The sequence below is a fragment of the Carica papaya genome, chromosome 2, assembly GCF_054855325.1.
Source record: "Carica papaya isolate Zhongbai chromosome 2, ASM5485532v1, whole genome shotgun sequence".
Taxonomy (NCBI): Eukaryota; Viridiplantae; Streptophyta; class Magnoliopsida; order Brassicales; family Caricaceae; genus Carica; species Carica papaya.
In genome coordinates, this window is record NC_142310.1 from 6,208,575 (window position 1) to 6,232,928 (window position 24,354).

A 24,354-nucleotide genomic window follows, 5' to 3' on the forward strand; every position below is an offset into this window, starting at 1 on the left:
ACATATATATACATATATAAGTAATATTGGAAAGCCATAGAGCATTTTTTGGAAATAACTTGTTTATTAAGGATACTTATACATATTATATAGGAGATAAAATTTCTAAATATAATTCACATATATTTTAAATATAATATATATATATATATAATAATTACTTATTTAAAATTTTAAAATTAAACATAGAATTTAAATTTTAGTTTACTATAAATTATACAATACATAATTTTTAAACATATAAATAAATTTTATAATATATAATAATTATTTTTTGATATGTATTTAGTTTAATACCAATTACTATAAACTTCATTTTTTGTAGTTGGATAATTATGGATGAAATGGTCAGATTTTACGGTCACGAGTATAATAAATTATAATCCAAATATTGCAAATTAAGTATTCTACTGAATTTAATCCCCCCCCCAAAAAAAACCCTAAAAATAGAAAATTTTACATATTTGGATTAGACATGGTTTGGTGAGTCATTAAGAGAAAAATATTTTTCTTTCTTACGTCTCTTTATTTTTTGGATCAATAGAAAAAGGTAGCATTAAATTACAAGTGTGAATTTATTTATTGCTTACCATTAAGGATGGTCACATTCATCACATGTACTTCTGTTCCTACCCTTCTCTCATACCATATTGTTATTTATTATATATACATATTTTTAAAATATCGTATTTAATAATTTAAAAACTTATCAATTCTTTTTACATTACATTGAAATAGTGATTAATTTTACAAACTTATTTGAACATAGATATATTTTATAAGTTTCGGATTTTTTTTTATCTTTACGTTTTAAAAGAGACAGAATTTCAAATCTAATAGATAAATCGTGACGGTGTTAACATTGAATAATTTATAATTAATTTAATTATTTTATAATAAATAAAAATATTTAAAAACCACCCATCATATATTAAAATTAATTTTTTTTTAATCAAAATTTTAAAAAGGTAATCCCCATTTCAAGAAATTTAATGCAAAAAATAAATTAAAATTTTCTACGTTATAATTATGTGACGAATAGATTTGGTCATGAAAAAAACAAAGGAGCTAACGAGGGAAGAAAAGGCTAACCACTCTTGAAATTTTCAACCATTTTATGTCCGTCCCTACTCGGTAGAAAAGAATCTTACATTGGAATTTCACAATTTAATATATAATTAGGCTTTTTTAATTAATTAAATTGAAGTGATTAAGATAATTAAATATAAATAAGAAAAATTAATTATAGATGTGACATGAAAATTGCATAATCACAAAGTGACATGATGTTATCCCCCATGATGCTGCACAGTGAAGAAATTACACAAGTCTATGCAGAAACTGACAAGATTGTATTATTGATAATTAAGTATTGTGTTGAATTATTAAAGAATATTTATTTTTAGTTGATTAAGTTATTATAATGCAAAAGCAGCAAAGGATACATATATATTATATGTGGGCTCTCTCCATATGGACAGAAAGAGGGAATATATATATATATATATATAGAAACTGGTAGACAAATATAGTAAACCAGTAATGACTGTAACTTTCTGTTATTAACTTAAATTAAATTCTACATTAGTTTTTAAAATTTTTTTAACCAACTATTATATTTTTTTTTATTAAAAAGAGTCGAGTTTTAAGGCTGTAAATTAATTATGGAACTGAAAACTTTTATATTTCAAAGAGAAAAATTTACTAGATCAATAACACCATGTTACAAATTCACTAAAATAATAGTATTTATGGTTTACTTAAAATTAAGCAAAATTTGACACTCGAGAACAAGTAAAGAAAAAAAATATAAAAAAAAGAAATAATAATACACAATCTATTAAACCCAGAAGAATATATATATATATATATACATATATATATATAGATATAAAAGAAGTCAACATTATAATAAGTGAAATCAAGGGCACATGACTCTCAAACACCCAATTTGCAGGGGTCCCCCTACTACCCCTACTCCTCTTTGATAATCACCAAAGGTGGGTGGTTAAAGATGTTTCATGAGCAACTTTTGTTTTCATTACTCTAACAAGCAAAACAAGTAAGACAACATTGCACATGTACAAATAAAGTAGACTAAAAGGCAAAGTCTTATAGGTCAATATTGGCCCACCTCAGCAACTTTTACAGGCACACCGTCCTAATTTCTATATCTTGGAGTACTATTACTAGTAGACCCCCAAAATTTTGACCTGTTCTTTACCCTTTGATCATTTGGGGAGGGACCCGTGATGAATGAGGTTTTTGTTCAGCAAGTATAATCATAAACAGAAAAGTCAAATTTAAAGCGCAATATTCAAGCAATTGGTAATGGAGGATTTGGCCTATGTTGCCATCAATTTCTCTCACGGGTCATTGCAGGGTTTCCTAGATTATCTATCTCTAATCATGTCAGATGATCCACAGCTTCTTTGGGTATTGAAAATAAAATAAGGAGAGATAAGACCGAAATGTGTTGAAGGTTTCATGATCAATGCAAAATCACAGCAGAAGAGAATTTAACATGCATCTCAATTCGAAACCAAATTTCAAATCATCTACGTCCATAAATTAGGATTATTTTTAGAAATCTTGACTGTTAAAGACACTGAAGATTTCCAAACACTTACATATACAGGAACGGAGAAATGCAGCTCGGGATTCTTTAGCTGGGAAAGAAGAATTATTGCTCATAGCATGATCCAGGGCCAACCGGAGGTCTTCTTGCATAAAAATTTGTGACAGGTGCAGCTTGAACTCCACGCTGATTCAGAAGGCATCTAAAGTAATGTAACCGCGGTAATGCAGTCAATGTGATATTTCCTGTCGATATGGATTCCCTAGGGCTCCACAAGCGCTCTACAGGAAAGGGAAAATGGGGCGGAATAGAACAGTTAGCGGCAAAACTTGGGTGAGGTAAAATATGCATACTTAGTATCGCTAGCAATTAAAACTAAGTGACATCAAACTAGTGGTTGCTTGCCCTCCAAATGTAAGGCATCCAAAAACTGTACTTGAAGCAAAGAATATCTAGCAGGACAATTTGTTAGTGTTAGGAAACTAAACTTGTTGCAAACAGGCAGTTCCCATGAAATGTGTCTCTCAAATTCCAATATAAGGTTCAGAACTACTCAAGATCATATCTAACATAATACGTACCCAAATCAGTTGCAGAAAGAACCACAAATTCCCCGAATGTTCAACAATATTTTGGATTTTACTGATTTCACTTGGTTGAAAGGTAAACGAGATACCTGCAGCTGCTGCTGCTCGAGGCCATATTGTCTGCTGAACATCTGAGGTGTCAATTGTCTCACCCCACATGCAAACTTCCCCTCCAATCACAAGCTCTTGCTGTGAAGTGTTTTTTATCCCTTCAAGTGGCTCAGCGGTATAAACTTTATCCCATGGTGTATCTAGATGGTCAAGATACCAAAATCCTTGATTGCTATAAATGCATCTGAGACCTTTTGCCACAACCTTTGGACAAACCCCGTCACCCAACCTATGTCACAATATACAAAGGGAAAAGTAATTTTAAGACCATTTGACTCGACAACATTAAAATTAAAAAAATAAGAAAATAAAAAAAAAGAAGCAGAGCAACACAGACTCACCAGTTATGCACCACAGTCTTTGGATTGAGTTTTGTTGCAAATACATTGAAGGTTTCTTCCCTAGGATGAAATACTCTGTCAGTTGCGTGCTTCTGTTTTGGGTGAAAGACAGCAATAAATATTGGTAAATCATACCAGTTGACTGGTGTCCAGTTTTTTGAAATAGCTATTTCTTGAGCTCTAAGTACAAAATATTGGTAGGCATCCTCGGCACTCATGTTCCGATCCTGAAGCCTACATTTTGATCAATCAAATATAAGCAAAATAGAAACTTTTCTTGACTAAGGCATTAAAACATGATATTTAGTAGTTGCAATGAATAACTAAAAAGTTATCGGAAAGCAATCGTACGCGCTTGAATTGAAATGAAAGCGATAACTAATCTCTTTACATGAATCCAAGGTTGAATTGCCACAGGGATAGCTTTATACTATTACAGTATTCTTTAATACTATAAAATAGTATGCATATTAGTAAACAAAATTAATAAATTTATCACAAGAAGCTATTTACTTTAAGTTACCTCATGCATCAATTAAATTATTAGACCTATTACTTAATCCAAAATTTATAGAAAAGGAGTAGACAAATCAAACAGTATTATCTTGTCCAATTTCTAATAAGCAGGCCAAGGAAACATCACAACACATCGTTCCAACTGCCAAAGCCAGTGAGCTAACTAACTACTTTATGCTTTGCCAGATCCATATGTCATATAGACTGCAAGAAATTAAGTAACAGAAACCAAGTAAAACCCAATAAATGAAAGTAACCAAACAACGAAAAAGACACATTTTATTACATACATCTAAGCACTTGCAGTTAAATATAATAACCCACTCCAGAATGAAGCTTAACCATGATAGAATTTGAACAACAATTATCTAATTGATGGGAAAGAAACTCGATAAGGTACTATATTAGTTAAATGCTCTGCTTTGTCCTCCAAGATGGACAAATATAGACATGTGATGCCAGACATTTATTGATCCAAATAGCTGTTTGCTTCAGAATTTTCAGACAATAGTTAATGAGAATTACTAAAAAAAAGAGCTAGGACATACCACTGCTTCACATGTGGAGTAGAGCTCCAGCAACCTATCAAAAAGTAAACCATTTGGTGGTAATCAACAAAATAAGTCATGCAAGCAGCAAGTAACATGAAAAGGAGATTTACAAGAGGAAACTTATATAGACACTTTACCGTCAGGAAAAAGTGTGAATCACAAAATCAATTAGTACTTTAATTCAATCGACATGAGCTCAAAAGTTGTCAGCAGCTATGACAGCTTCTAACTCATTGATTTATGCATACATTTACTCAACTTATTTTATCAACTTATTCAATAGAGTCACTACTTATTAGTTCCTCAATCTTCAAGTGAAAATATATAAACTATGAGGTATTTAATGAAGTTACTGAAGTAGAAAAGGTGTAAATAATTTTCAATAATGTCAATATTGCTATATCTCATTGTCATCTGCTGAGATGTATATGTCCGAAAAATACCACCCAATACTAGTCTTGTTGTCTAGCTGTCATAATTTGGTAAGTAAACAAAGAAAGTTTTGAACAACTTTTTAGCCAGGTTATCTTTTTCCATACCTATGCTACATTCTTCTCTCTTTTTCCCCAACACTCCCTAAATATTAAGAACCTCTGCATCACATAAGCAAGGCCTTCTAGAGGTCCATACAGCTATTTCCATCACTAAAACATAATAAAAGCCACAATTCCTTCTTTCCTTGCATCTAGCCATTCCTTTCCTAAAGGGAGTCGATATGCATCCAATATGATGAAATAATGAATGACGTCACCTCAAGCAGGATAAAATTACTAGCAGCTTAGATCCCTAGTTAAAAAAACTTTAGTTCTATGAAGCACAGTTACCAACATATATTTTTAATAGGACACCAACAGTAAAGCTCATAATTTATAGCAATCATTTGAATAATAATTTGCAAATAAAGTTTCCCTTTAGTTTTTAGAATTCAAAAGCTTATTATATTTGTCAATGAAAAGGTAAGAAAACTTTCACCAGCTAACAGAAAGCAATTTATAAACTTACTGGTATTGACCTCATCACCACCTAGGTGGAAAAGCTCAAATGGGAAAATCTTTCTCATGTCTGCAAAAAGCACAAAGTTAAATAATATTTATCCTGGGAGAAAAGATATAACACACCATGGCCACCCATAATATGTTCAGGAAAATTGTGAAAAAACAATAATGGAAAAAATCCACTAACAAGATATTCAGCAATTAAAGAGAAACATAGTTCCATTCCTAAAAGCCAAGAAGTAATGTCCTAGGAGAAATACAATGAGGTATAGACATCACCCATATCCAAATAATTATAGGGGCAGTGTCGTTAAGAAGGTGGATGAAGGACAGAATATGTCAATCAGCTCAGCACACAAGGATAAAGATCTGCTGGTTAACTTTTAGATCCTAATTGATTGAATTCCAATAGCTCCATTGGCAAAAATCAAACTTTTAGGCCAATAAATCAAGTAACATTGACTAGAGACGAAAAACAATTTCAAAAGCTTAAATTGATAGCAAAATGCATATTACTAATTTTTATTATTTTCTTACCAACTCCCTTAGAAAACATGATGTAAGTCATGTTTACTATGAAGTCAACCGAAGGAAAGACAAGGAGGCATGATGTAAGTAGGAAAAGCAGTAGAAAGGAAAATTGATGGACTCCATACAGTTCAAAAGCCCAACTATGAGCAAAGGAAGGGTGAGTAATAGTACTCAAAGGAGGCCTAATGTTTTCAAGATTCAAACCCAGGACTTTAGCTTTGATACTAAGCCAAAGAATTTAAAGGCGTTCAACTTATTATTATATATTATATTCAAATGGTAACTGTCAAGAATAGTTTTTTTATATTTTATTGAATACCACAATATAATATATATGGGTTTTCTATGATAGAAAATGAAGTAGATAAAACTTACATATGGTGTATTTTATCCTTATACCATTTAATCTAATTTACACTTTATTTAACACTGCCTTCAAGATAGAGAATAGATATTGTTCATGCTCAATTTACTAATAAGAGTTTAAAATATTGGATTGCTCAAACCTTTAATCAATACATCCACTAGTTGTGAATTGGCAGATATGTATACAGTACATATTAGACTACTATCAAGTTTTTCTTTGATGAAGTGTCTACCGATCTCAATATGTTTGTTCCAGTCGTATTGTGTTGGCTTGTGTGTAATATTTATGATTGACTTGTTGTCACAGTATGGGCGAATAGAACTTTTCTACTTGATTCTTATATCTTCTAAAATTCTTCTTATTAATAATAGTTCATATATTCATTGAATCATCGTATGGAATTTCAATTCTGTACTTGATTTAGCAACTATGTTTTGCTTCTTACTTCTCCAAGTAATTAGGTTGCCCTAAGAAGGTACAATATTCTATGTTAGATCTTTTGTCTACAACTAACCCTACATAATTTGCATCTGTAACTGCATTTTATTTGGCCTGTGTATGAACGGATTTATAACACTCACTACATAAGTGATATTTGGTCTAATGTAAGATAGGTAAATCAATCTCCCAACTAATCTTTAGTATATTTCTTCATCTATTGGCACATTTTCTTTTGCTATTCCTAATTTATAATTAAGGTTAATAGGAGTACCAATTGGTTAATATGCTAATTTATCAGTATCTCTCAACAGGTCATGAATGTATTTCTATTGAGAAATAAAGATCTAGAATTGAGTAGGGGACTTCAATTTCAAAGAAATATTTCAACTTACCTAATTTCTTGATTTTAAATTCTCTTGCCATGTATTATTTTACTGTTAATTTTTCTTTTTCATCATCTCATATTACAATAATGTCACCAACGTAATAGGAGAGTCTTGAGACCCAGTTGCAACCGGAGAAAAATAAGCAGAGTAGCACAAGATCTGCAGGGGAGCAGAAGGAGAAAAATGGAACAGAGTGGAGAGGATCACAACCCATAAGGGTTTACACGCGTCAGAGCAGAGAAACAAGTCGGTTTCCCACCCAGAAGGTGTGAAAGCTACCTGGTAGACATCCATGGAATCCTAGGAGACACGTGTCATGATTGTTGGAAGGGTATTTAAACCTCTCAAAACCTTAATTCTTAGAACCCGACTCTTCTTCCACATGCATTCAATGAACATCGAGTTTCTTGCATCCTTCCAACTTTTATGGTGGATAGTAGATGCTCTAGGAAGATTGTTCATGCATCATTTCATGTATTTAAGCTTTCCATTGTACTTGAATATGGCAAGTAATCTATCAGAAGTATTTTTATAAACTTTCAGCCTCTCTTTCTCTCTTGCACTTTTCCTCAGTATTCTTCTTTCTTACCTCTCTAATGTCTTCTTTTCCCTCCTCTTTTTGTCTCAACATCCTATTTTTGCTCTCTATCTAACTCATATCTTTCTTGTAATTTTCTAAATTAACCGCGAGTACATGTCTCAACATCCTATTTTTGTCTTAACAGAGAACTGTAACTTTCCTTGTCTTTGAGTACTTGATAAATAGAATGTGGTCTCCTTAAATCTGCTTAAATCTCAGGTTTATTATTCCCTTTGCAAACCTACCAAACCATGCTTTTGGCGATTGCTTGAGTTTAAATAGTATTTTTTTTTTTCAGTTTACATACCTTATATAGTCTTACTTTTTTATTAGAACGTAGTGAAATATTCATGTAAAATTCTTTTCTAGGTCTCTATGTAGGAAGATATGTTTCACATCAAATTATTGTAGTTGTCAATTAAAGTGAGTAGTTAATGACAATAAGATCCGCATAGTGTTCATCTTAGCTAAAGGTGTGAATATCTTCTGGTAGTCTATCTTATAAGTCTATGTATAGTCTTTTACTACTAGTTTTACTTTATATCTCTAGATTGTCTCATTTGTGTATACCCCTTTGAGGATGGTCTGACTTAATAGGACCAGCCCAGATAATTATTTCCTGTAAAATTATAGACTGTCTGCATTAACTGAAATTCACTGGTGATGTTCCCCATGTGGAAATGTGTTTCAGTATTTTGGGATGTTACTTTCGACATCCTTTAAGAATTTTATGTACAATTTGTAACACCTTAATTTTATTTTTATTATTATTATTAGAATTATTATCATTTTATTTTATTTTATTTTTATTTATTTATTTATTTAAGTAATAATATAAATGTTTTAATTTAGTTTAATTTAATTTAATGGAAATAAAAATAATAATAATGATAAAAATGGGTAAAATTATTTTTGGGGTTTAATTGAAAACAATTTTGAGAAAAATTGGTGAAAATTCGGATTATGGAGGTGTTTTTGAAAAAAAAAATCGAAAACCGGAGGTCAAAACGCAATTTAGAAAAATTGCGCCACGTCCGCAGCCACGTCAGCAGCCCGGTCAATGGCTCCGGCCAACCAGGACACGCCGCGTGGCAGAGACGCTGACACGGGAAGGCCACGCAGAACGGGACACGTGGGCGAACCGCGTGTGCGCGATCGGACGGCTGAGATCTGTTCCCGCGCGCGCGGACAGCTCAGATTGCACGCGTGCGAACGGCTCAGATTAAAAGGGGAATGTTATAAATAATCTCATTCACACCCAACCCCAAACCTTACCCGCCAGAGCCCTCGCCGGAGAAGACAGTCCAGCCACCAGAGGAACCGACCGCCGCCAAACGAGGTAAATTTTCTCCCCTTAGCTCGGATTTCGATGCTGAACCCCCCTGTGTCCAAATCAAAGCCAAACCACCGGCCAATTGACCGGAAAACGCCGTCGAAGCCCAGCGGCGCTGCTGCGGGTTTTCTAGATTTTTGCCTCCGATGAGACCTTTTCCGATTCCCGTTCGATGTAATTTTTACACCACTGTGACCACCGTCCTTTCCTTTACAGGTTGATCGGAGCAAAATGCCAAATCGCGACTCGCGCCGAAGGAGCCGCCGCACCCGAGAGCTTCGCCGCCGGTAAGTCTCGATTTTTTTAGTTTTTTCGGCCCACCAAGGGCCTTACGTGTGTTTTATCACAGGAACCAATGCAAGTTTGGCCGAATTCGGCCGAAAGCGGCGCCACCGCCGCCGTGCCGGAATTTCGAAATTGGCCGAGGAGGCCCTGGGTCTGATTTAGAGTTTTTTTGGGACATGTGCAGGTACCGGAAGTGTGTTTCAGTTCCTAGAAAAAAATTTAGGGAATCTAGAGACTGCCCGTACGCACAGTGAAAAACAAATTTTAGACTTCGAATCAAGTAAGGATCTCTCTCCCTATTTCTTATCACGGCATTAAAGCTTAATAAATAATAAAACGGTATTTTATGAATTAATAGATATGTATAATTGATTAAGGTTGCTAATGGAGCCTGAATCTGATATATTTTCGGTCAGCTGCTGTTTTAGTTATTTTATAGTTTTAAAGGCATTATGGTGTTTGATCTATTTATTTTATGGTTTTGAATGCATGAATCACTGTTTAGTTTACTACTGTTTGATTTTGTGAATCCGATGATATGCCTGCATTGTTGTATGTTCGTTACTGTTTTAAATATTCATGATTATGTGAGAAACAGAAAATTAAGAAAAGAATATAAAATGTATGTGAATTGATAAATGGATAAGTCGACAATCTCACTAGATATCCTGGGAGATGGTGGACGGACCGGTTCTATAGGGAACCCTACCGGGAACGTTATCTCTCATATCGGACGGGGTATGGAGACTTTAAATGTTTTGGCGCTCATACTGGACGGGATATGGGGACGGCCCGCTTCACCCTCATGCCGGACAGGGTATTGAGGTTTATGGTTTTGGCGCCCATACCGGACGGGGTATGCAGACGGCTCTGAAGTTAAGTTATTAAGGTGAATGGTTCACGTGTAGCGGAGACCCCTATGGATCCCCATGAATACTGGTAGGCTGGTAAAAGAGGAAATTTGTTGTCTGATTATTGAAATATTAAAAGTATAACATATGTTATGTTACAGAGTGCGTATGATTTCATGATATTATAATGTTATTATTTTCATAAGTTGTTTTCATGAATCTCACTGAGGTAAGTGGACAGTAAAGGGTTTTATTATTAATAAATGAGTTTGTTATAAATTATGCTCTATTGGTCATTTTTGTTTTCTACCAACCTTTACTTCTGTGACAGTGAGATAATGTGACATCTTTACTGAGCTAGTGTAACTCATTCTTTACTTAACCATTTCAGATCAGCAAGACTTGGTTCCCGAGCCCGTTCCGCAGGAATACGGCGAGTAGATGCCTAAAAATTTTATAGTTTTCCTTATAGTATTCATTTCTAATATTTATTTTAGTTAGCTTATTCTTTCATACGTTTAATACGTTTTGGTTATTGTGTAAACGATGTTAATCACAATATTTTATTTCGCTTCCTCATTTAGAATTTTATATATACGTTTCCTTTTAATTTCCGGGGCCGTTACAGTTGGTATCAGAGCCGCGTTCCTCGGACTCGTCCCTTACACAATAATATTTAGACAAATATCAACCGATTAATCGTTACTCAACCCTTCCTTATGAAATGCTTATGCAGAGAGATGAGGAGAGGAAGACCCCCACTAAACCGAGCAGCTCGGGATGATTCACTTCGGAAAGATGTGGACAGAATATTTGAAATACTAGAAATGATCATTGCTGCCCAGCCAGGCCGAAAGGAGAGAAGGGAGTTACCCGACCCTCCCCCACTACCACAGGTTGAGCCACCGTTACAGTGAGCGGATCCCAAGCCACCCCGGCACGAGCCTGCTCCTCCACAGTACCCCCCGGCACCGCCGCCGCAGTATAATCCGGTGCCCCAACCACAGTACTACCCGGCACCGCCACAATACAATCTAGTGCCCCCATTATATCAGCAGGTGCCACCACAGGATCCCTCAGTCTATCCTCAGCCCGGCTCAGTCCCTCTTCCACGGGACCCAGCTCCTTCCCTGATTGACCCAGGCTACGTAAAGAGGTACAGGAGACTGAACCCTTCCACTTTTGCAGGGGAATCCTCTTTCGAAGATGCCCAGTACTGGTTGGCGGAGACAGAGAAGGCTTTCAAGACATTAGGAGTGGTTCCCAAGCAGAGGGTTACCCTTACTTCCTACATGCTGGTGGGGGAAGCAGGTCGTTGGTGGGAGCTCAAGCAGACCACCCTGCCTACACCAATCACTTGGGAGCAATTTTTAGCAGCCTTTCATGCGGAGTACCTCCCCGAGCACATCCGACATCTAAAGAAGATGGAGTTTGTCCAGCTGGTCCAGGGAAACATGACGGTATCGGAATATGCTCGTAAGTTCCTAGAGCTGGGCCGATACTCCCCTGAGACATTAATAGATGAGGGCAGGAAGGTTAGGAGGTTCCAGTGGGGCCTCCGCCTAGAGATCAAGCTGCACTTATTGGTACTAGAGCTCAAGACATATTCAGCCGCTCTGGCAAAGGCGCAGATCGTGGAGAGGAGTTTCAACACCCTTCCTCAGTCAGCAGGGAGTCATAGACCCTCAGCTCCACCCCGCAGACCAGCACCTACTACGTTTGTCCAACAAAATAAGAGGCCCAGACCAGCGATCCAGACTCCCCCTTAGGCTCCAGGGGCAGCACGTGGCAAGATCTGTCAGTACTACGGCAGGGATCACGGGGACCGACCATGCTATCGCCTCAACAACACCTGTCGCATATGTGGTAGTGCCCAGCACTATGCGAGAGAGTGCCCGAGGAACCTGAACCAAGGAAGACCTCCTATTCAGGGCAGAGTTTACAACCTCACACAGCAGGATGCCGATGCCGACCCGGACGTAGTACAGGGTATGTACACTATCTGTAACCATATTGCTTATATTTTATTTGACACTGGTGCATCGGATTCATTTGTTTCACGTGTTTTTGCATCCAAACTTAATGTATCACCTGATAAACTTGATTCAATGTTATTTGTGTTTACTGCTGGTGGTGAAACAATATTAGGGGAAGTTATCTACAGGGTTTGTACCGTGGAGATAGCAAATAAGAAACTGAGTGTAGACCTAATTGGGTTAGACATGGAGAATTTTGATGTAATTTTAGGGATGGATTGGCTAGCGACGTATCATGCCACCATAGATTGCTTTAACAAGAAGGTTATATTTAATCCTCCTAATGAGGAGTCATTTACAAATTAATAAAATCATTTGATACTTATTACTTGATGGCAAATTTTTTTAATTTTCAAGTACTTTAACCTGGCTATTTTCTCTAACTAGGCAAACCCAAGAAGGAAATTTGTATTCAAGAGATTTCGGTAGTCCGAGACTTTCCAGATGTGTTTTCGGACGAACTACCCGAACTACCAGTGGACAGGGAAGTTGAGTTCACTATAGACCTACAACCAGGTACCCAGCCCATTTCGGTTGCTCCTTACTGCATGAGCCGCGTTGATATGAAAGATGTGAGAAAACAGATCACTGAATTACAAGACAGTGGTTTTATTAGACACAGAGTGTCTCCTTAGGGTGCCGGAGTCACTTTCGTTAGGAAGGGAGATGGAACGTTCAGGCTGTGTATTGATTACAGAGGATTGAATAAGGTCACAATCAAGAACAAATATCCCCTTCCCAGAATTGATGACATCTCCGATCAGTTGCAGGGTGCGCAGGTCTTCTCCAAAATAGACCTGCGATCAGGTTACCATCAGGTGAAAATAAGAACAGAAGACATCCCCAAAACGGCCTTTCAAACCCGGTACGGATACTATAAGTTCCTGGTCATGCCATTTGGGCTAACCAACGCCCGACCATCTTTATGGATCTGATGAACAGGGTTTTCAGAGAATTCTTGGATCAATTTGTTATCGTATTCATCAATGACATCTTGGTCTGCTCAAAAAACAGAGAAGAGCATGCTCACCATCTACCCCAAGTTTTACAGGTTCTAAAAAAAAAGAAGGTATATGCAAAGTTGAGTAAGTGTGGATTCTGGCTTGAGCAGACCGCCTTCCTAGGGCACATCATATCGAAAGAAGGAGTATCAGTGAATCCCGAAAAGGTTTAAGCGGTACTTGACTGAGAGAAATTGACATCAGTTAAGAAAATCCGTAACTTCCTAGGAACAGCAGGTTATTACCGCAGGTTCGTTGAAGGATTCTCTAGTCTAGCAGCTCCCCTTACCCGACTCACAAAGAAGAATGTCAAATTTGAGTGGAATGAGGACTGTGAGAGAAGTTTTTCAGAATTAAAGGAGCGGCTGACCACTGCACCCATGCTGGCTTTACTGAGTGGATCGGAGGGATATACAGTTTATAGTGATGCCTCCTATCTAGGCCTGGGTTGTGTCCCTACTGCAGCATGGTAAGGTCATAACCTATGGGTCCAGACAGTTAAAAAATCATGAGAAGAATTATCCCACCCATGACTTGGAACTTGTTGCAATCATACACGCCTTGAAAACCTGCCGCCATTATTTATACGGAGAGACCTTTCAGATCTATACCGATCATAAGAGTTTGAAACACATAATCACTCAAAAGGATCTCAACATGCGTCAGAGAAGGTGGATGGAACTCCTTAAGAACTATGATTGTGATATCTTGTATCATCCGGGTAAGGGCAACGTGGTGACAGATGCTCTCAGCAGCAAAAGTGCAGGTATCTTAGCCCATTTGATGATTTAAGAACGCAGGCAGATTGGAGCCACACAACAGGTTCGACTTCAGGACCTAATGAGAGTCGCATGTTTGGGCTGTCTGACCGTCCAGCCCGAGTTGATACAGAGAATAAAGGAAACCCAGTCAGTTGACCCCGCTCTAGTAGCCCGCAAGAATGATGCAAAACAGGGAGTGAGCTCAGAATTCTGAGTCTCTGCCGATGAGTTACCCCGATTTTAGGATAGGGTGTGTGTCCCAGACGACAGCGAGTTAAAGAGAGAGATCATGACAGAGTCCCATAGCTCGAAGTTGGCCATGCATCCCGAAAGCACCAAAATGTACCAAAGCATGCGACCCTAGTTTTGGTGGAATGGGATGAAGAGGGACATAGCTGACTTTGTATCTAAATGTTTAGTATGTCAGCGGGTCAAGGCAGAGCATCAACGTCCAGGCTGGTTACTTCAGCCTTTACCGATCCCGGAGTGGAAGTGGAAACATATCACCATGGACTTCGTAACGAGATTACCCAAGGCATGTTCAGGACATGACGCCATCTGGGTAATCGTTAACCGGCTTACCAAGTCTTCCCACTTCCTAACCATCAGGATAACTGATCCCTTAGACAAGTTGGCAACAATGTATATCCGGAAAATAGTCAGATTGCATGGAGTTCCAGTGACAGTGGTATCCGACAGGGACCCCAGGTTCACTTCTCGGTTTTGGAGTAGCTTTCAGCAGGCCATGGGAACAAAGTTGTCTCTCAATACTGCCTTCCATCCTCAGACTGATGGACAGTCAGAAAGGACAATCCGGGGCCATTGGGACGACTATCTACCCCTGATAGAATTTGCCTACAACAACAGCTACCAAGCGAGCATTAGTATGGCTCCGTATTAGGCATTATATGGCGCCCATGCAAATCGCCGATTTGTTGGGAAGAAGTGGGCGACAGAAAATTGTTTGACCCGAAATTGGTGGAGGAGACCACGTCTAAAATAGTTAAAATCAGAAAGAACATTCAGACGGCTCAGAGCAGGCAGAAGAGTTATGCGGACACCCGGATGAGAGATTTAGTGTTTGAGAAAAGCGACCGGGTGTTCCTTAAGGTCACTCCTTTCAAGGCAATTAGTAGATTCGGCAGGAGAGGAAAACTGAACCCCCGATTTATTGAACCATTTGAAGTTTTGGATAGGATTGGTACTGCCGCCTACAGACTAGCACTGTCTCCAAAGCTCTCCAATGTCTACAATGTGTTCCATGTGTTCATGTTATGTAAGTACAATCCGGACCCCTCTCATGTCTTGACTCATGAACCACTTCCACTCCAAGAGGACTTGTCTTATGAGGAAGTACCAGTCAGTATCACGGACCGAAAGAGTAAAATACTCCGCAACCAGGAAATATCATTTGTAAAGGTCGTGTGGCAGAACCACACGCCAAGGGAGGCTACCTGGGAGTTAGAATCAAACTTTAGAGCCCAGTATCCCCATTTGTTCGACCAGGAGTAAGAGACAAATTTGGGGGACCAAATTTCTTTAAAGAGGAGAGAGTTGTAACACCCTAATTTTATTTTTATTATTATTATTGGAATTATGATAATTTTATTTTATTTTAATTTTTCTTTTACTTATTTATTTAAGTAATAATATAAATATTTTAATTTAATTTAATTTAATTTAACAGAAATAAAAATAATAATAATGATAAAAATGGGTAAAATTATTTTTGAGGTTTAATTGAAAACAATTTTAGGAAAAATGAGTGAAAATTTGGATTCTGATGTGTTTTTGAAAAGAAAATCGAAAACCGAATGTCAAAACACAATTTAGAAAAATTATGCCACGTCCGCAGCCACGTCAGCAGCCCGGTCAGCGGCTCTAGCCAACCAGGACACGCCGCGTGGCAGAGACGCTGACGCAGGAAGGCCACGCGGAACGGGCCACATGGGCAATCCGCGTGCACGCGATCGGACGGCTGAGATCCGTTCCCCCGCAAGCGGACGGCCCAGATTGAATCACGCACGGACGGCCCAGATCGCATCACGATGGACGGCCCAGATTCATTTCCAATTTAATCATGATCGGACGGTTCATATTAAATCGTGATGGACGGCTCAGATTAAAAGGGGAAGGTTATAAATAATCTCATATACACCCAACCCCAAACCCTGGCCGCCAGAGCCCTCGCCGGAGAAGACAGCCCAGCCACTAGAGGAACCGACCGCCGCCACCTGCCGCCGCCACCTGCCGCCGCACCGGAGCACTTTCCGACTGCCAAACGAGGTAAAATTTCTCTCCTTGGCTCGGATTTCGATACCGAACCCCCCTGTGGCCAAATCGGAGCCAAACCACCGACCGATTGGCCGAAAAACACCGCCGAAGCCCAGCGGCACCGCTGCGGATTTTCTCGATTTTTGCCTCCGATGAGGCCCTTCCCGATTCATGTTCGATGTAATTTTTACACCACTGTGACCACCATCCTTTCCTCTACAGGTTGACCGGAGCAAAACGCCAAATTGCGACTCGCGCCGGAGGAGCCGCCGCACCCGAGAGCTCCGCCGCCAGTATGTCTCAGTTTTTTGAGTTTTTTCGGCCCACCGAGGACCTTACGTGTATTTTATCATAGGAACCAATGCAAGTTTGGCCGAATTCGGCCGAAAGCGGCCGAAAACGGCCAACCTGAGGCGGATCGCCGTCGCCGGAGCACAGCGGAGCCGCCGTGCCGGAATCCCGAAATTGGCCGAGGGAGCCCTGGGTCTGATTTGGAGTTTTTTGGGGACATGTGCAGATACCAGAAGTGTGTTTTAGTTCCCGAAAAAAAATTCAGAAAATCTAAAGACTACCCGTAGGCAAAGTGAAAAACCGATTTTAGATTTCGAATCAAGTAAGAATCTCTCACCCTATTTCCTATCACGGCATTAAAGCTTAATAAATGATAAAACGGTATTTTATGAATTAATAGATATGTATAATTGATTAGGGTTGCTAATGGAGCCCAAATCTGATATATTTTCGGTCAGTTGCTGCTTTAGTTATTTTACAGTTTTAAAGGTATTATGGTGTCTGATCTATTTATTTTATGGTTTTAAATGCATGAATCACTGTTTACTTCACTACTGCTTGATTTTGTGAATCTGATGATATGCCTGCATTGTTGGATGCTCGTTACTGGTTTAAATATTCATGATTATGTGAGAAACAGAAAATTAAGAAAAGAATAGAAAATGCATGTGAATTGATAACTGGATAAGTCGACAGCCTCACTAGATGTCCTGGGAGATGGTGGACGGACCGGCTCCATAGGGAACCCTACCGGGAACGTTATCTCTCATACCGGACGGGGTATGGAGACTTTAAATGTTTTGGCGCTCATACCGAATGAGGTATGGGGACGGCCCGCTTCACCCTCATGCCGGACGGGGTATTGAGGTTTATGATTTTGGTGTCCATACCGGACGGGGTATGGAGACGGCTCTGGAGTTAATTTATTAAAGTGAATGGTTCACGTGTAGCGGGGGCCCCTATGGATCCCCATGGATACTGGTAGGCTGGTAAAAGAGGAAATTTATTACCTGATAATTGAAATATTAAAAGTATCACATGTGTTATGTTACAGAGTGCGTATGATTCATGATATTATAATGTTATTGTTTTCATAAGTTATTTTCATGAATCTCACCGAAATAAGTAGACAGTAAAGGGTTTTATTATTGATAAATGAGTTTGTCATAAATTATGCTCCATTGGTCATTTTTGTTTTCTACCAACCTTTACTTCTGTGATAGTGAGATAATGTGACATCTTTACTGCGATAGTGTAACTCATTCCTTACTTAACCATTTCAGATCAGGAGGATTTGGTTTCCGAACCCGTTCCGCAGGAAAACGGCGAGTAGATGCTTAAAGATTTTATAGTTTTCCTTATAGTATTCATTTCTAGTATTTATTTTAGTTAACTTATTTTTTCATACGTTTAATACGTTTTGGTTATTGTATAAGAAATGTTAATCGTAATATTTTATTTCACTTCCGCACTTAAAATTTTATATATACGTTTCCTTTTAATTTCCGGAGTCGTTACACAATTAATACTAAAAAAGAAATTATAGAAAAGATTTTACCAGGAGGATGCATGTCTATGTGCGCCCGGCCATGAGAGCCGCTTGGAATAGACAAACTGGTTGTGATGTGGATAGACAGAGCTTGTTGTGATGTATAGACAATCTGGAACTAGTAGGAGGAAGGATTGCAATGTGCAGTCAAGCAAGGCTTACTCCCAGTCGGTTGTCCTAGGAGTAGTGGAAGATACAACAACTCCCAGATAGATGCTAACAGATGTAGTGGAAGAGAGTGGTGGCTGTGTTAGGTAAACATATTTGGAATAATTTATTTCAAAAAAAAAAACATATTTGGAATAATGGAGCGGACAGTCTTGTAAGCAATGCACAAAGAGATTCAGACAGACAGATTTGCAACTATGTTGGGGCAGCACGGAGAGGAGCAGTGCGGCTAGATTTCCACAACGAAGGGATGCGCAAATGGTGGCAATGCAGCTGCGTTGGACCGGTTCTAGTTGTGTGATTGCAGCATGGCTGTGGTTGGGCTGTGCACGAACAGAGATTAGCTGCACAGTTGGGTCATAGTTGAGGAGCTAGATCCGGTGATGAAGGTTGGTCTTGGTGTAGATGGCCACTCTAAGATGGCTGCTAAGGTGGTGGCAAACAATAAAGGTTGGCCTCCTTTAAGGTTTCTTATTTCAGAATGAAGGTCAAATACGAATTGCAAAAGAATTTATGGTTTCTTAACTTAAGCCTCTGATATCATATCAAGAATGGTTGATTTCTATTTTATTGAACATTACACCCTTATATATACAAGTTCTATGATACAAAAAGAAATGGATAATTACACTTAATTACATAAGGTGTACTTTTACCCTTATACCATTTAGTCAAATTTACACTTTCTTTAACAATAACATACAACCCTACTTCACAACAACAGAAGTAACTAACTCCTAAGGTTTCAATGGATAAATCAAAAACTTGAGAGAATCACTAAAAGAACGAACACCCTATCATTTGTTTTTTTATTTTGCACCACCATTTGGTTGAGTCAATAAGCACATGAAATAAAGCAAGAATGCAGCATGTAGGTGTGCACATACTTATGGTGAATATTCTTGCTTAAATACATACAGTATGATTCTGAGTAGAAGAAGGGTTCATGTACTGAAATCAAATTTCCACATGGTTTTCCATATCTTCATACCAAAAATCACCTCTGAGTACAGTTAATTTATATTGTCACATAAAGGTAACGGTGTTTCAATTCGTGCACCATTCTTGTTAACTTGCACTCCTTACTTATGATTTCTTGCCATATTAGGTCAGGTAGAGGCTAGAGCTCCAGTTACAGATTTACTAAGAAGAATAAAGTAAAAACTATTGGAGAGAAACTTCAAATCATCATGCTAAAAACTTAAGAATTCAACAGGAATCGAAAAACTGCGATTCTGTGAAACATGATTTCTAAAAATTTCGGGGTCTTAATTATCAATCAAATTAAAAACCAATTCACAGATCTCATAACATAAATATGAAAAACAATTACCTGTTAGAACGCCGGAAATCACATCAAAAGTAAAATTTTTTGCAACATCAAGAGGCTCTCTACAAGAAGGAGAAGGCCAGAGATCAGGATATCCAGTCCCCCTGCAGAAAAAGTAGATAACAATTTTAAATTCCACACAGCAAAAAATAGTTACGATAGATCAATTAAGAGAACAACTAGTCATGTAATGAGATACAAAGTGAGAAATATGTACATCTTCCCATATTTCCAATTCACAATCAACCTTCCATTCTCAAACCTTTAGACAATTGCAGCACACGCAAAGAAACATATGAATTTGGAAATAAATTCTAGAACTTAGAATTTCTACTTATTTGGCCACTTACAAGCTAAGGCTCTTTTTCGTACATGTTTCATTTTCAAAATTCATGACTTTGAAAAAAAATTGTTTTAATGTTTTCTAGAAACTTATTATTATTTATACTTGAGTATTACATAAATCCATAATATGGTACGTAAGTTTTTATGGACAAACATAAATGAATATATGAAATTAAAGCTCAACAAGTATTTTCATATGCTACATGAGGCCAAAAATTCCCACCAGAAGATGCAAAAACCATTTGAAACTTACTCTAAAGAAGTGAAAAAGATGTGCATATTCACTCACCATACTTTCCTTGAAAGATGCATTTAAATGAACAGGTTAAAGTTATCAAAGGCCAAAAATTAACTCTTTTCCTCATAAAGTTAGGAAATATGAATTCAGCAAATCCCATGTTATTGAAATGAGTTTTTGAGAAAGAAATACTCAAAAAAATAGCCAGGTTTCAGCATACATCTATTAGAGTTAAGAATGAGAACAGTTTACCATGATTCAGCATGGCCAGGGACATCAACTTCTGCCATAACATTGATGCCTGCCATAAACCATGAAAAGGCATTTCGGGGAAGTAAGTGAAATGTACAAAGAGTTCATGCTCGTCTGCCTGGGACCCTTCATCTAAGTCAATCATAGAGTAACTTTTTGTTGCCCATTGAGAGAACATATTCACCCGATTTACCGTTTAATTACAAAATAGCAAATTTCTTATGTACAGATTAGATATTTTTCTTGAAAGTGTTGGTTATAAATCAAATAATGAATCTCTGACGAATATCTAAAGACAAAACGCACCTCTCGCTTTGGCAAACCTTCATATTGATAGTTGATACATGAAAAATAAAAAAGAAGACAACTATGACATTTAGAAGAGGATGGAAGAAAAAAACAGCAAAAAGATAATAAAGATAAAAAAAATATACAGTTAACCTACATCACCGTGGAATGTTTATTCATGAAAACAAAAAAAAAAAAAGAGAAGATATATGAGAATGTGGAAGAGATTGGAAAAATTAAACAGCAAAAAGATAATAAAGATTAAAAAATATATAGTTGACCTACACTATTGGGGAACATTTACCATTTTTCAGTTAGAAAACTAAAAATATTCAGATTATACACCTTATGTTTGCTGAAAAAATTTACTCATTATTTTCTCATCCTATTCAAGAAGTAGGTCTAACGGCATTTTATCATTCGATACATATTTTTTCTTTTTATTCTAAAGCTGTTTGAAACCAGCATGATCATTTATGGACCTTTGGACATTTTGTGTCAATTTTCTACACAATCAAACAACCGAAAAGCCTGTCAAATGGAGCCAAAATCTTGCTTATATTCATCCAGTGAAAATCAGTTAATTGAAAAATTACACAGAAAAATCAAGGAATCTCAATTATATAGAAATTCAAGATAGAATAATATTACAATTTGACAGAGAGGTAAAACCTTCTCCTTTAAAGAAATAGGTGAAAAACCCAGATAAAATTTTGGATAAGGAGTTTAAAAGCCCAACTGATTTTGATATTGAACAAGTTTGACAACTCTCACCTGACAATTTCATATGCGTCTTCGACTGTATACCGCTCCCACTTTGAATATGCACCTTTCCACAGATTTGGATATGTAGGTACTTCTAGAGGAAATGACTCCTCATCTATAATGTGCCAATGAAGGACATTCTACTAAATGTAATTCTCAACAAAAGAATTACATGTAGAATAATCGGAAAGCAGAAAACAATGCAGAATCAGGTGAGCATTCAAATGAACTTCAGCTCCAAAATACAACACAAACAAAAGATAACTGGTAGAATTCCTTACGAATTTAGCATATGACATTGATTCAATTATCTGCTTAATAACATCAATTGGCAAATAGTGTCGTGATGTATCTGCAAAAAAGGCAAATATAATCGATAGTAGGTTCTTCAATCATATTATTATATAAGGAAATGTAAATTGATTCTATGACCCAACCAAAAGATTGAGGCTTACCAAGCATAAGCCCGCGAAATGCAAAACTTGGTTTGTCCTGGATGTACCATGGTGCTTTGTATATCAAAACAGATTTAGTTATGTAATCAAAGGTACACAATTGGCTGAATGTCTGGAACAGCACAGAGGATTAGTAAGTATGGATTTATGGCTGCAAGAAATCACAAGCTTCACAATCCTTTCAAACAATTGTTTAAAGAGAAAAACAATGAACTGTGTTTGCACCTAAAGCAATCACATGAAACTTCAAGATGCAAATTTCTGAATACAAACCTATATAGGTAAAATAACGTGTAACAAAAATGAATTGGTGATTGTCGTAGGTAATCAAACTAATGTATTACGTCTCAAAATGCACAAAACTTGCCAGTACACTCCACTTTCCATTGGCTAAACAGAGAGACACTAAATAATCTATGTCACAGCACATTGTTATTGCCCCTAGAATAACATGTTCCAGAGGTTCAAAGCACGTACCACTAATGCATAAAACATGCAACCTGTCTTTCCTTTTTCACATTTTAAGTTGCGCTTGAACTCTCTTGCTTATGTTTACTGTCATACATGCAACAAGATTCTACGATCCTTCAGAAACCCCCATTCCCCCAGATCCCTCCTTGCCATCCCCACATGATGGACACGTTATTTTTTAGCAAACCAACTAACAAGTGGGAACAATAAACACAACTATGAATAAACGGATAAACACAATTTGACAAGAACCCAAAGGTAGTCATACAGACCTCCAATCCTCTTATTGCACCATAAACAGTGTTTGCCTGCAATAAAGTGAAAATCAACATCACCGAGACTTAACCACATAAAATGGAACTGAGTACGCACCAAATCATCCTTGACTACGCTATAAAAGCTAAAAAAGCGTCTCAAATTCTCAACAAAAACCTCGATAGTCGCCTCCCCTAAAATCGCCTTCTGATCATTCTTCGCGACCAACAGTGTATAACTCTCATCGACTCCCAATTGCAGCTACACGAAAAATCCAATTTCCAATCAAAAGAAAAAAAAAGGAGAATCACATTCAAAATAACTTTTTTTCTCCACTAACACCCAACTGACCTCTTCACTGCCCGAGTGAACTACAATCTTCAATTTTGTAATATCATAAGCCGATCCCCTTCTACCCTTGAGATTCTTAAATGCGGAGAGCCAATCCGTATGCTTGAATATAATCCTAACATACCTCTCAAATGCAGCTCTGACAATGGGAGAACCACCTCCGTTACCGGCGACGGAGAGAGTGAGGGCGGGGTCAACGGAGAGTGTATTGTTTCCGGAACTGAACTCCGCTGGCAGCGGCCATATGTAGGCCAGAGAATCGTCGAGGAGGTCAGATGAAGATGAAATGAACCATGAAGAGCGCAAAACTGCGAGTGCGATCAAAAGGATTTTGATGACTGCGAGTGACCTTGAGGAAGATGGCCACATTGATACGGGGTTTTGATCTCTTAGGTGGATAAACAGATAGAAGAAATATATTAAGCGGTATGAAGGAGCGGGAGAACTGAAAAAGATGAGGGGAATTTGAAGGAACAAATCACCGAAAATTGGACAAGAACAAGATATGCCTTTAAATGAAGATGAAATCCACTCAGAGAACAGTGAAAAATTACTGAGCAGTTTTTTCCCGGTACAATCCAAGTCCAGACATGAATTCAAACAGTTCGAATATCGGGTCCGGACCTTACCTTATTTCATTTTGACTCGATCCTGTTAGAAATGGATAAATATCTTCACGTTTAAATATTATTTTGAAACACGAACAATTATCGTCATCGACAAGTCACAGAAAATCATTAGTTATAATTGCAATTATTAAGAGAAGAACAATTATTATTATTGCAAAATCTTACCTTTAACTCAATATATCGTATAAAGCCATCATAAAATTATACAATCTTAACCTTTAACCATCCTTATAGAATTGAATAATAGGTGGTTCTCGATTTTTAAGTTTAACTTTGAAATTTTGTTTTTCATAAATAACTTAAATTTATTATAAATAATAAACAAACTACTAAATTTATTGTGTTATAATTTAATTTATGGAGTTATAAAAGTTTTGATGTGCAAAAAATTTAATTAATCATAATATGATTGATTATTTTTAATATGATGTTAGTTCTAATG

General features: G+C 37.3%; 1 protein-coding gene across 1 annotated transcript; it reads right to left on the minus strand.

Moving 5' to 3' along the window:
• Positions 1-2,472: 2,472 nt before the first annotated feature.
• On the minus strand, positions 2,473-23,941 carry HEXO1 (beta-hexosaminidase 1). Its single transcript, XM_088212960.1, has 15 exons — positions 23,284-23,941; positions 23,110-23,193; positions 22,950-22,985; positions 22,207-22,318; positions 22,033-22,103; positions 21,761-21,891; positions 21,005-21,021; positions 20,699-20,747; positions 19,867-19,967; positions 5,687-5,746; positions 4,682-4,715; positions 3,753-3,851; positions 3,618-3,677; positions 3,255-3,505; positions 2,473-2,859 (listed from the first exon to the last, which is right to left on the minus strand). Exons 1-15 carry the CDS (start codon positions 23,650-23,652, stop codon positions 2,684-2,686), a joined length of 1,650 nt encoding a protein of 549 aa, XP_088069086.1. The 5' UTR covers positions 23,653-23,941; the 3' UTR covers positions 2,473-2,683.
• Positions 23,942-24,354: the final 413 nt, after the last annotated feature.